The following is a 13,463-nucleotide window of genomic DNA, read 5'->3' as shown; positions in this document are numbered from 1 at the left end:
AATGAGTCTATAACTTCCATGGCAACTGTTGACCTCTGTACCTACTGTTTGAAAATCTGATCTTTGTCGATTTGTCACTGACTTTCCCAGTTAACTATGACTTCCCTTGTGCCTAGAAGCTACCTTGCATCTCAAGAAAACCAGCAAAGCAAAATGAAGTCTGGAACTAAGCAAGGTTGGTAAATTGCTTGTTATTTTTAATTTAATGCACACCATCGATTGTAGGCCCAGGGGGCTCTGGTAGACTGGCTCAGAAGCAGATGACAGAGTCTACTCCAGGCTCGAGACAAGCTCTGAGATCACTGAGTAACTCCATTAGCGTGCAATCCTCAAAAACAAATACAACAAAACTGACTAAGGTACATTTTATACTGTACTACAACATGCCTGCTGATACTTGACCTCTGTACTTTACGTGGCATTTCGTATGTGTGTACCTTGTTAATTCAGGCATGTTCCTTTTGATCACAGAGTACTGTCCCGCTGAAATCTGTCGTCAAACCTGGATCGTCTAAGAAGACCCATAAGAAGATCGTAGCTTCCACTATGCATGTGACAACACCATCAGTTATTGACGAGTTTCCTGAAATTGAGAGCCTCCCTAAACTAGACGATGGTGAGATCGCCATAGATACGTATCACTTTACACTGTATAGTGGTATAATTATGGCCTCTGTGTGTGTGTGTTTGCGTAGCTGAGCACGTAAGGTACTACTTACATCAATATTAGGTGCACCCTTTACAAACACACACACGCACGCACGCACCACACACACACCCCCACACTCTACACACACACACCACACACACACACTTTAGACATATTCTCTCCATTTGTGGAGCCGTCATATTTCAAGGCACTCACTGACTCCCTCAAATACACCACCGTGACACCAGCACCATCGACAAGTCTTGCTAACATCCGCTCTGGCATTCTCACCACCAGGCTGACCCTACAACAGAGACCCACGGAAAATCAATGGGAAGGTATAGAGAAACAGGAACTGTATAGGGTATGATTATTTCGAGGGTATAAAGTTTCACTGATTTATTTTTCGTGGGGCTATTATAAGTAATCGTTTGGCACATGCGGTGTTTAATTTGTGGGTATAAATGTTCGCGCTACATGCTTAATAAGAGAAACTGCGAAAAATGTACACCTTTATAACCTGCAAAGCAACAGAAATAAGCTTAGATATAATAGTGGTCCACATGTTGTGTTGTTATTGTCACAATGACCCTACAATGACATAATTATTGACTTGTGTGTTTATCTCGCTGCAGAGATTATGGATTGTGTTGAGTCAGCAGAAGAGCCAAGCACACCATTACTGGATCCTCTGCCACCCCTGCCAGACTTTGATTGGTAAACTCAGTAATGTCAGAACTAACCAACTACCACCATTCAGTACCTGTGCACTTGCTCAAACCTTCCACACACTTGTTTATTCTTTTACTTTCTGTAAAAGTGTTTTATTGTCTCGATTCTGTGATATAATTTTGAATTGTTGTTTTCGAGTGCATGCAGGCTGGGTACATAATCATAGCCTATGAGGAGAACTATTATATCTACAGTGATTTTTGCAATTGCTTGCTGTATAATCAACAATTAATGTCTTGTATATACAGTAGACTCTCGCTATTATTATATTCCTTCTCTCTAAAGTACGGCCATATGCACCTTCAAGTTGATATATAAATTATATCGACCTTTTAGTTTGGCAACGGACGTACTAGCTGCTATAGCTATGCTTTTATAATTATATATAATTATTATAGGCTAAAAGTGTTTGTCATGTAGACAAGCATGTCTGTTGCATGCTTGAGATCCCATGCATGCATGCAATAGACTTATAATTAATTACATGTAGTTCCATACAACTACATAAGTATGGCTCATATTAATTAGTCAACTATATATATAAGAGATGCCATTCCCGGCCATGCACAAACGGAATTAAGGGCTAAGTAATTGCTCTATATACATGTTTTACGTACGTATAATTAATATAACTTCATTAGGCATGCAGCTTCATGCATAAAATTATTATTATTACGTGACTGTAAATGAATTGTTCTGAAAATGCATAATTATGGTAATTTGTGCATGGCGTTGCATGCAATCAGCATTTTTCGGACCATACGTACATGCACACAGCCCAAATCCAATGATCCAGCTGTTACGTTACACTGGGTACTTTTAGAGTCTGTCAGAAGCCAAAGGGGAGAGAAAGATGAGAAGGATTTTTGTGTCCTATATATACGTGTACAGGCATGCATACCACACCCACATCCATGCACGAGCCTGAGGATGTACAACATTCAACTCTGAGGTGCAACAAGAGGCATGGCTTATACCAGGAGACTTGACAAGTGCATTTACCATGAGAACGTACTTACGCAAAACTTAATGTAATGATCTTTACCAAAAATGAACATTGATCCCAAACTATCTTTAGCCTCGAGACCAGGCCGATTAAAATACTTTAATCGGCCTGGATTCGAGGCTAAACTATCTTTAGACACCTATTATGCTAAAATTATTCCGAGCATAATTTATCAGGGCCTAATCAGTATCACCTGCATGCAGGAGGTGGAGAGGATGCAACAAGACTCTCTTGATCGGCTATAATTATATATACCGTATAGCTGGTAATTTTGTGGGGTAAAATATTTGTGGTTTTCGTGGCTGAAACTCTGACCACGAATGTTTTACCCACGAATGAAGCGACCTTGCCTACCTTACCTACAATCCAAGCATGCATCAACCACACAAATATTATCCACAAAAGCTAGTGACTAGCTAGTGATACATTTCTGCATGATTTTTTGATGGAATGATGTTTTGATTTCCTAAGTGTTAATAAATTCCCCTTCTCTGTTCCCACGTGCATGTGTAGGCTCATTCCCTCTAGTACAGCCTGGTATGACATCATGCACCTGTATGAGTAAGGGTAGCCCATGCAGTTTGTTGCCTTCAGTATATGTGCATGCCTGCTTCAGAATCATTTCAAGGGCAGTAAACTAACTTATTATCGATTTGTTTCTAAAATAACGCTAGGTCGGCAACTATATAGCCGCGTGCTTTTCTAGTGGCATAGAACATTTTTTGTAATTGCAAAATGAGCGTTTTAAAATGTGTATGTGAAAGAAATGTGCATGGTTATTCGACAACATTGTAATTATGGTTTCTGTGTAATGGGAGAACCTCAAAAAGAGGTATTAATCGCCACACACAGAAGTTAATAACCCAACGTTTTGTGTTACTAGTTCACTTTCGGTATTGCACGAGGTATGATTGGAACCATAGGGCACTAATATCATGCACTGTGATAGATACACATGCACGGTGCATGCATTGGCAGATTTGTTGCTAGGGCAGGAGTACCTATATACGTGAATAGCATTCTGCATGATGATGTCTGCATATGATTTCTGTGTAATGGGAGAACCCAACGTTTTGTGTTACTATAATTATAGTGTTTACTTTCGGTATTGCACAAGGTATGATTGAAACCATAGGGCAAACCATCGCAAAACATTCTAGTAATACGGTAAAGGCCACCTAGGTTGTCACATATGTACATGTACTTTATTAGAACTCATGCAACAACCAGCTTTGACCAAAGCAAAGGATGACATAATGCATGCGTACAAAATTAGCTACTTGACAATGCAAGTGAGAGATGTGTCTACACTGGTCAGTGGTGGTTGATACTAACTATACACCTCTATATAATTATAAAACAGTCACCTCTTACGGCTAGTTTACTACACATGCACTGAAAATTGCCACCATTGCGAAAATTCTTGGCACATCCTTGACAATGTACAAAGAGGCTCACAGATAACGAGACGTTAACTGGTTTTCCGAGTGTTCCCTTGTCCACTTCAAACTGATGCTCCAGTCTGAGTACATAGTCTCCACCTCCGAGGGCAGACAGTACGTATCAGCAGGTGGACATTCATCGGTAGCTCTGCCTTTACACCAGTGAACTGGAGTAACAGGAAACATGAATGTACTGTACCAACTAGTGTTCAAGCTGGCGCTGTGCTAATGCCTCTTGCCATGTTTTTGCTTTCGCTCAAAAGTATTAGAGTGTTATCTATAATGAATTTCATATTAAAGTTAGCTTATCTATATAAAGTCACTGAAAAGACTTATTTACATGCATCTATTGTTGTTATTTATTGTATTATGTTGCTTACCAGGACCTCAAGAAAGAAGAAAATTTATTCTTCCAGGATCTGTTAGTGTAGTTCAGTGTATATAATATCTAAGAAGAAAAGACCTGTGTACATGCATATTGTTATCTATATAATTAGTTATATGGTAGTGTTTTGTGGCTTACCAGGCCCTCAAGACAAAGATGATTCTGCCAGGAGGATCTGGATCTGGATATTGGATATTATTTTCTCTCACAGGGGAATGAGCGCGCATGCGCATTACATCCACAGGAATAATTAAAGGGTGTGTCCAATTTCACAAATGGCTACTGCAGAAGCGAACTGCAAAAGCGAACTGCAAAGTGAACTGCAAAGTGAACTGCAGAAGCGTAGTTGAACTGCAGAAGGGCAGTTGAACTGCGAAATGAACCGCAAATGAAAAATGGAGTAGGTGTGTACCTCAGGGCCACCGTACAAGTTTCTGGTTAATGAGGTGGGTGCATGCATGCAGGATATGAATGAGGGAGAGGAGGTTGTATTTAGTCTATCTAAGTTTATAGTATCTATGGCTGCATGCAAGATATTGTGTCCTTAGTTAACCCTAACTCCACCTGGTACCATGTAGATCTATATCTGACTCAGTTAATTTCAACTGTCTAAGATGCTAGCTATAGCCAACCTGCTGCTGGGTGTGCTGACAATGGTGGCTGGACAGGCTCCAGGAGATGAGAGTGAACTGTGTACAGTATCTCTACCTTCCCTTGGACAGAACATTGTGGAGGACCCTCCTAAGGCCACTCCAAGTGACACTCTGGTTTCTGGTCCTGAAGTTTTTCTAATTGCATGCGGGCGGGCGGCTTTTCTCATTATGTCATTATCAGTTTTCACCTTATGAATCTCATTATTTTGCAAATGAATATCATTATCACACTATTTTTGTACCGCATGGACCATTATGCGCATGCGTAGTAGAAATAATGGGATAGAAATCCAATAATGAGATAGAAATCCAAGAATAAAATCTGATGCGGGCGGTGGACCAGAAACCAGAGTATCACTTGGAGTGGCCTAATGGAAGGATTCTAATGGACTCCAGTCACTATAGCAGGTTGCTCCCACCAAACTCTAATTCAGTGTGGCAGGCAGTGGACCTTGATGATAACAACCCTGTTGGGCTGCAATCATCTGTAAGTAATTCTAGCTAGTAATTAGCGTGAGCAGTACAGATTGCACTGATCTCATCTCTTTCTTTCTTCAGTGGGTAGAACAAGGAACTAACTGTGAGTCTGCTGTCACTGTTTGTGGCTGGTCAGGTGGAGATCAGAACAACTGGTTCTTCACTCAGCACATCAACAGAACAGTGGATGGATATCCTCTACAGCAAGTCTCTGTACAGATTGAATACCAGCAGAACGCTTGCCCTGATGAAGGCAGCACAAGATGCAGTAGAACATTTGACCTACTGAAATATGAGACCTCTACAGTGAATCCTGTGGCTGCTATAGACACTGGTAATTATGCACTTATAAAAACCTTGCTGACTCAGGTCTCTGGAACTACCACAACAACCACTGAACAGCAGTTTGGATTCAATACCAATGAGTCTGGGTTCTACCTCGCTATTAGAGATCGTGGCACTTGTATACTCATGTCTCGACTGATTGTCTTCTATAACGTCTGTCCTGGTGAAACAGTCAACTTGGTGGTGCGCCCTGAGACAATAGCTCCAACAGTGGGGTCTGGCATACAGCTCAACGTTAATGCATCCTGCTTCTCTAACTCTAGCCCAGTAGGTGATGCTTTCTCACTCACGTGTTCGGAGAGTGGTAACTGGGTTGCTGTACCCTCCAGCAGGTGTGAGTGTGACACTGGGTTTATTACCACCATGAACGGAACTTGTTTGTGTAAGTATGATTACATGTTTCAGTTTGGGACACATTGTATATGCTTAATAATAATAGTTTACAATGCGCTATAGTGCTACACTCAATACATGTTTGGGTGTATGTTATGCAAGGGATGCATGGCCTGACTATCACATGGCATACTGAATTTATAGCTATATATAGCTGCCATACATAATTGTTAAATGAATGTGATCTCCCCCCCCCTCCCCACACACAGCTTGTGACCCTGGGTTCTATGCCAGTGTGGCTAATGGAGAGTGCCTAACATGCCCTAGCAACAGCAACAGCACAACAGCCCCAGGCCTGGCAGAGTGTCCCTGTGATGATGGCTACTACAGAACACCACAAGAGGTGGACCTTCCCTGCACCTGTGAGTTGGAGGACATACTTAGGTAAACTGCAAAAGAAGTATCAGGGTTGAATAAATGACTATCGTATGTGATTTGTTTACTGTCGTTGCCTCTAATATAAAAGTTGGGCTATTGCATGTTTCACACATAGTGCATGCTTGTGCTGTTTCAGTTCTACACCATTTCCTTAGTTCATTAGGTCAATTCATGTCAAACCACACACACCCACGCAGTTCCCCCGTCCCCTCCACTCAACGTGAGGGTGGTGGATATGTCCAGTACCACACTAACACTAGTCTGGGAGGAGCCAGTGTCCACTGGTGGTAGGGGGAGGGATGAGCTACGATACAACCTCTGGTTCAGGGCAGCTGGGGAGACAAACATCACACTATCTAGTACTGTCACCACCACCATGGGACTGATTGAGGGTAAGCAGCTATTGATCATTGAACACTTAACTTGGGACATTTGCACATAATTATTCCCCCGCCCCCGCCCCCACACATACATTACAGGACTAACTCCAGATACTGTGTACACAGTGTTTGTGTCATCAGAGACGGATATAACAGATCAGATCACCGTGGAGGAGGTGTTCATTCTGGCCAGAGGAGATACACTTGTTCAAGCTACTGATGGGATTGCAGTAGTGGGAGTTACTGTGGCTGTTGTGGCTGTAGTGATTGCTGCAATAGCTGTCATAAGTGTTGTCATCTGCATTGCTTGTGTGTACCACAAGAAGTGTGTGAGGAAAATAGAGATTGAGCTCAAGGAAGTGCAGATGGTGCAGCCAAATGAATCGTATCGACAAGCCACTCAACCTAATCCATCATATGGACATACTAATCAATTACAACCTAACTCGTATGGAGGAACCACTGAACCAAATGATGCAAGTTCAAGAGAATAATTATGAAACAGTCAGAGCAGCGGACTATGAAGTTGTTTAGGGCGTTATACTGTTTGAGTTTCTTTATACCAATAGCTGTAATTTGGCCTCTTAGTTATGTGCATCCTCATCATGCCTTTTATAAAGCTGTCATGTATTATAATTTTTCTTGTATATATATAATTATGCTCTCTTCGTTTATACATCCACTTTAATTTCCACATGATCGCCAAATTAGCAAATACTTTTATCTCTCGAATATCAACTTTGATGGCACCATTTGAAAGGTCTCTTTCTAAGCTTTCAAAAAAACCTAAATTTTTTTATTTTGATCCACCGAATTCAAGTTATGACAGCTCAAAATCATTAATTAAACGGAGGGGGGGTGTGTTTCAACAGCTATAACTTCAGAAATAGTTTTGCGTTCCCGTGAGTGGGTTCAATTCACCAGCAATAGTTTTGTGTTCCCGTGAGTGGGTTCAATTCACCAGCAATAGTTTTTTGCGTCCCTGTGAGCTAGTGGGTTTAATTCCAAATTGTCAAATACTTCTATTATCATCTTTCAACTGCAATAACATAACTTCAGTAAAGTTGATCGAATGTCAAATATTTTATGATTTTCTGAAAGCTTAGAAAAATACCTTTCAAATGGTGTGTTTCCACACTATCGTCACACTACCATCACACTACCTTACACTAACGTCACACCACCGTCACACTATGGCACACTACCATCACACTATCGTCACACTGATGGTACCATTTCTTTCTAAGCTTTCAGAAAAACCTAAAATTTTGGTGTGTTTCCACACTAACATCACACCACCGTCACACTATACCTTACACTAACGTCACACCACCGTAACACTATGGCACACTACCGTCACACTATCGTCACACTGATGGTACCATTTCTTTCTAAGCTTTCAGAAAAACCAAAAATTTTGGATTTTGGATCCACAGTATTCAAGCTATGGCAGCTGAAAGATTCCCAAAATCATTAATTAAACGGTGTTTTTCAATAGCCATAACTTAGTATAAAACTAGTGTTCAAGCTGGCGCTGTGCTAATGCCTCTCGCCATGATTTGCTTTCGCTCAAAAGTATAGAAGAGGAATTAAGTATAGAAGAGGAAGTATAGAAGAGGAAAAAGTGTATAAAATAATCTGTCTAAAACTGACTTGCATCTATTCAATTGTATAATTATGGTATCATTGTTGTGTTTTGTGGCTGCGTATACCAGGACCTCAAGAATCTAGGAAGCAACAAAGAAGAAGATTTTGTTTTCAATTAATTATAAGCGGAAGTGCATAATTTTACTAATTATTTCATAAAGTTAGCTTATCTATATAAAGTCACTGAGAAGAAAAGACTTATTTACATGCATCTATTGTTGTATTATGTGGCTTACCAGGACCTCAAGAAAGAAGAAAATTTATTCTTCCAGGATCTGTAGTTCAGTGTATATAATATCTAAGAAGAAAAGACTTGTGTACATGCATATTGTTATCTATATTGTTATATAGTAGTGTTTTGTGGCTTACCAGGCCCTCAAGAAAAATATGATTCTGCCAGGAGGATCTGGATCTGGATCTTGGATATCACACGTGGAATAAGCGCGCATGCGCATTACGTCCACAGGAATAATTAAAGGGTGTGTCCAATTTCACAAATGGCTACTGCATGCCAGAGGGCTACTGCTAGCTAGCTGTTTTAACAGGTATTTTCTGAGTCTTGTAGCTAACAAAAAGCTAGCACTCTAGTGCAAGGCTAACTCATATGTTGAATAGAAAGTTTGTGCGGACAGATGATGCTATGAAAGATTCTGAAGAGACTGCAACAGCCTTCAATGTGAGTCAAACTAGCCATAACTCGAGAAAAAAGCTTTAGTTTGCTAATCTACGAATTAAAATCCAAGAGAACGTGGCTAGAAGCCTATAAAAGCCGTTAGTTTTCGTCGCATTGCAACCGTTGAGCAGTTACAGCTGGAACAGACACACAGACACACGCGCACACACACACACTGTATCCCTCGTGCGGCTATGCCTCGAGGCATAATGATGCTATCAGGCCAACACATAATTTTTACAAAAGACTGCATGGCATCACTTCTGGCAACCAAATGGAACAATCCCTACAGTAGTACTATGTGCTGGCTAAGATACCGACTATCTTTCTGTCTCCTCCGATCATCAATCATGTCCATTAGAGGAGCAAGGTCCTCGTGGACACGCAGCGTTAACTCCTACAGCCGTGGACCTGGTTAACTCTGAATGTAACATTACATTATGAACTATTTTCACTTACTCCTTTTTTTCACTTACTTTGAACCTTCTATCATTGCGCATGCATTATATCGAATGCTAGAAAAAAAAAATAATAACATAGAGACAGATCCCAGGCCGATCCGTCTCCAATTAAACGCTAGGTCAAACATATTTTTCAACTTCATTCTATTAAAAAAAAATCGGCCTGGGACCGAGGCTAAGGACAGTCAGCTTTACTGCAGAGGAGGTATGACAGGTTGATCTTTTGCTAATGAGTTACTCCCGTATTGCATTCCTGCAGCATGACAGGTGTCACGCCCACATGATATTTGTGTTGACTCAGCAAGTATTTTTATGCACCGTCAGCGCTATTTTACTGTTCTTTGTGTTTATCTCTTCTGGAGTCTCTCCAAGAGGCATTTTCTACTAGTTTATCAATCTTAGTATCTACTATAAGTATTACATTAACACAGGAGCCATAGAAAGCGCAACAAACTCTTACACTGTAAGTTTATATTTTATGTAGTTTATAGCTCATTTCTTCAACTATGACTATGCTATTCATTTTTTTATGTCATAGGATATAGTTAGGCATTATTTATAACTACTGTGGAGTACTATGATCGTTTGTAGTCTTTTAGCTAGCTAGGAGAGCAAGTTTTGGTGTTGTGCTTCCGTATATTCTCTTCTTTCTCCGTACACTCACAATTCCTCCGTGAAACTTGATGATAAATTATGACGCGAGGCCACACCTCCTCTAGGTAAATGTGGGCGTGACATCCTGTCATGCTGCAGGAATGCAATACGGGAGTAACTCATTAGCAAAAGGTCAACCTATGTCGTGCCTATTACTGTATCCCTCGTGCGGCTACGCCTCGAGGCATAATTAAGTCCAGAAAGAATTGCAACCATAGAAGTACGTAAGTTATAGTATAGCCTCGAGGCGCCTTTCCCTGCGGCCTGGAATCGAGGCTAGTTATAGTATAACTATTTGGTAGGGATCACCAAACGGTAATGTTCTTGGAATTCTATCTCACAAAGTGATGCACAGCAAGATTGCCATAACAAAATAGGCAGCTTCATATAATTATTGTTTTAACACGTATGTATACTAATAATAATACAGATGCTCTATAAAAAAAACTTCAGTTGTATTTAAATACGTAAATCCTATACATACGTACAGACAATCAGTTTCATGATGCATGTGTTAATTCTAAAAGTGAATGGCCATCTTGAATGTGCGTATCTCCATGGGGTGGAGCTCCACAGTGTACTTGGGTCCAGTCACACTACGCCTCTCACGCACACCATCAGTAGACTCTGTGCATGTACAGAATATACATTATTTTTTATAACCGGCAGCACTAACTTGAGAAGTTGTACATGCACTAGATGTATTTTATATAATTATATGCAGCACCCTAATAATGGTATAATAGTGAACACACAAAATGAGGGTACTGTAATGTTGTCAACACATGTGCTGCTGTACCTGTGACAGTCTTCCACTGCAGTCTCTTGACAGGATAGTTGGCATTTCCCCCAAGCACCAACTCAGTCACACTAGAGATCTCAAACAAGAACAAGTCCTGCGACAGACAAAACATTACAATACGATTCAGTCTGCTAAATTTATTATGTGGTTACATGATTGTACTGCATGTACATTTTATAAGAGTACATAATTACATAATTATAATTATACATGCATGTACTGTACGTACATAAACACACTGCATGGGACACACACTGTATAGCTACTTGAACAACATAATTTGATATAAAGGTCGCTTTGTCACATGATATCATAATGTGGGCATATCACTGACAATGTACAGAGGGGCTCACAGATAACGAGACGTTAACTGGTTTTCCGAGTGTTCCCTCGTCCACTTCAAACTGGTGCTCCAGTCTGAGCAGATACATGTAGTCCCCGAGGGCAGACAGTGTCAGCAGGTGGACATTCATCGGTAGCTCTGCCTTCACACCAGTAAACTGGAGTAATAGAAAACTGATATTCATGAACACGTACCAAGTCCAGAAAGAATTACAATCATGCAACAAGGAAGAAGCACGTACGTACATGTATAACACACCAGTATTTAAATTATTGTGAAGTAATTTGCATTCAATCATCAATTTAGTAGGGATCATCAAACTAATAATTGGCTAATATTCTTAGAGTTCTATCTCACAAATTAAACAATGTGCACATGCAGATAGATGGTCAAAACAAAAATCAAAAACTACTCTCATCTAATAAAACCCCAGCTGTTCGCCAACTGTTATACATGTATACAATTATCTGTACACATACCTACAATGTAGAATGTTTTGCGAGCATCAAACATTTGCGAACTTTGTGAGGGTTGCTCAATTCGCAACAATAAAATCGCAAAGCCTAAATTATTACTAGTAAATACACCCGATCCTTGCCAGAACGCAATAGCAAAGGGTCAATTTTTCTGCTGATTTGGCTCATTTGCAAAGGTTTTTCACGAGCAAATATTTAGTAATTAATACGATATACGGTATATATACATGTAGCTACATACATGTGTCAAGAGTAGATGAGAAAACACATGTATATACTCACGTTGGTGAAGTACTTGTCCATGAAGTCCGAGGGAGAGCCACTATCCTCCACAAACAGCAGCTCTGGTCTCAACATGAGAGCCTCTCCCAGCACTCGCTGGTCAACCGTTGATTGCTCAATAGTATCAAACAAGAGGTAGTGGGACCCTCGGATGATTAAGCCCTTACCATCTAACCCAGTCTCGTTAATGGGCTCTCCTACACCACGTCTGTCGTCATAGAGGGTGCGCCTGTGTACCTGTGAGGGTGTGTGTGTGTGGAGGCGTGGGGGAACTTAAAAGGTTAGAACACACTGTATGTAAATAATGCTTGAAAATTGCACGTTGCCAGTAAATAGGTAGTTCATACTCTATAATTATAACTATGTACTGGTATTCATACGCTACACACCATTAGTTCCATCTGTCCATCGTTGAGACTGGACCCACCCTGAGAGCGGTCAGTCATGGCTGTCAGCTGCACCCCTCGACTCTCATCCTGCAACAATCCAGAACCACCTTAACCCACAACACACACACACACACACACACAGACGAAAATTAAGAGATAAAAAACCCCCACAAAGCACCTATCACACACACACACACACAACCCCCCCCCCATGCACGGGACAGAGCCCTAACCCCTCACACACACACTCACCCTCATGTACATCCTGGAGTTGACAGGGTAGTAGTTGCCCGCCACTGGCTCAGTGTTATTGTACACCCAGGTGGGACGATAGTTACGCCTGTACGGATGTATATACAGATCATGTGACTAGCTATGACATCATCAGTGATCACCTTCTCTTTTGCATCTCCCTGCCGTTGGCGTCAGTGTACCATGTCTCATCTGTCTTCATGTCAGTAGTGAAGCGACTGATGACCTCTTTGCCCAAGTCATCTCTGCAGCAATAGCAATGGCATGATAATACTGTAACGTCATGCACACATGTATGCACTAAGATTTTAACCAGTCATGTATACTGCATGTACATGTACAATGGGGTAGAGTTTTCCAGTATTTAACACTTATTTACACTCTGGATTACAAAATTTAGCTCTACCGAAATTTCTCTCTTACGTACGTAAAGGTCTAAAAAAACACATACTTATGCTTACTTATGCTTATTTCATAGAAAATGTGGGCTTGAAAGCGTGATCATAAGCAACCATCAAATTTATTGGACATTCACAACTCAACTTCGCTGTCCATTTTAAGGAAAAAACAAAATTAATTATCACTCACGCTTCTTTTCAGCAAGTTAGTGCTAGAGTGCTATAGGCCAGCTAGGGTGGTGGGTG

The 13,463-nt window shown here is 40.8% G+C and overlaps 3 protein-coding genes across 3 annotated transcripts in view; 2 read left to right on the top strand and 1 right to left on the bottom strand.

Annotated features, from left to right (window-relative positions):
• LOC135352059 (uncharacterized) overlaps positions 1–13,463 on the bottom strand; it is a gene marked incomplete in the record, with an annotated part of 851,949 nt that overhangs the window by 51,824 nt on the left and 786,662 nt on the right.
• Positions 12–1,505, top strand: LOC135352138 (uncharacterized). Its single transcript, XM_064551316.1, has 5 exons — positions 12–175; positions 226–359; positions 472–616; positions 820–987; positions 1,285–1,505. Exons 1-5 carry the CDS (start codon positions 97–99, stop codon positions 1,368–1,370), a joined length of 612 nt encoding a protein of 203 aa, XP_064407386.1. The 5' UTR covers positions 12–96; the 3' UTR covers positions 1,371–1,505.
• Positions 5,240–7,528, top strand: LOC135352109 (ephrin type-A receptor 4-like). Its single transcript, XM_064551280.1, has 5 exons — positions 5,240–5,354; positions 5,426–6,071; positions 6,292–6,444; positions 6,658–6,852; positions 6,940–7,528. The coding sequence occupies exons 1-5, from the start codon at positions 5,253–5,255 to the stop codon at positions 7,332–7,334; spliced, it is 1,491 nt and encodes a 496-aa protein (XP_064407350.1). The 5' UTR covers positions 5,240–5,252; the 3' UTR covers positions 7,335–7,528.

This window comes from Halichondria panicea, chromosome 1, assembly GCF_963675165.1.
Source record: "Halichondria panicea chromosome 1, odHalPani1.1, whole genome shotgun sequence".
In the NCBI taxonomy this organism is placed as follows: Eukaryota; Metazoa; Porifera; class Demospongiae; order Suberitida; family Halichondriidae; genus Halichondria; species Halichondria panicea.
The sequence above is the reverse complement of the archived record's forward strand: the minus strand, read 5'-3'. Positions and strand labels throughout refer to the sequence as shown.

Bases quoted from the DNA above. Each gene is read 5' to 3' on its own strand.
- LOC135352109 (XM_064551280.1), top strand. From the start codon at position 5,253: ATGGACTCCAGTCACTATAGCAGGTTGCTCCCACCAAACTCTAATTCA. The intron at 6,072-6,291 runs GTAAGTATGATT...CCCCACACACAG, and splicing joins CATGAACGGAACTTGTTTGT to CTTGTGACCCTGGGTTCTAT. The intron at 6,853-6,939 runs GTAAGCAGCTAT...CATACATTACAG, and splicing joins CACCATGGGACTGATTGAGG to GACTAACTCCAGATACTGTG.
- LOC135352138 (XM_064551316.1), top strand. From the start codon at position 97: ATGACTTCCCTTGTGCCTAGAAGCTACCTTGCATCTCAAGAAAACCAG. The intron at 176-225 runs GTTGGTAAATTG...CATCGATTGTAG, and splicing joins GAAGTCTGGAACTAAGCAAG to GCCCAGGGGGCTCTGGTAGA. The intron at 360-471 runs GTACATTTTATA...TTTTGATCACAG, and splicing joins ATACAACAAAACTGACTAAG to AGTACTGTCCCGCTGAAATC.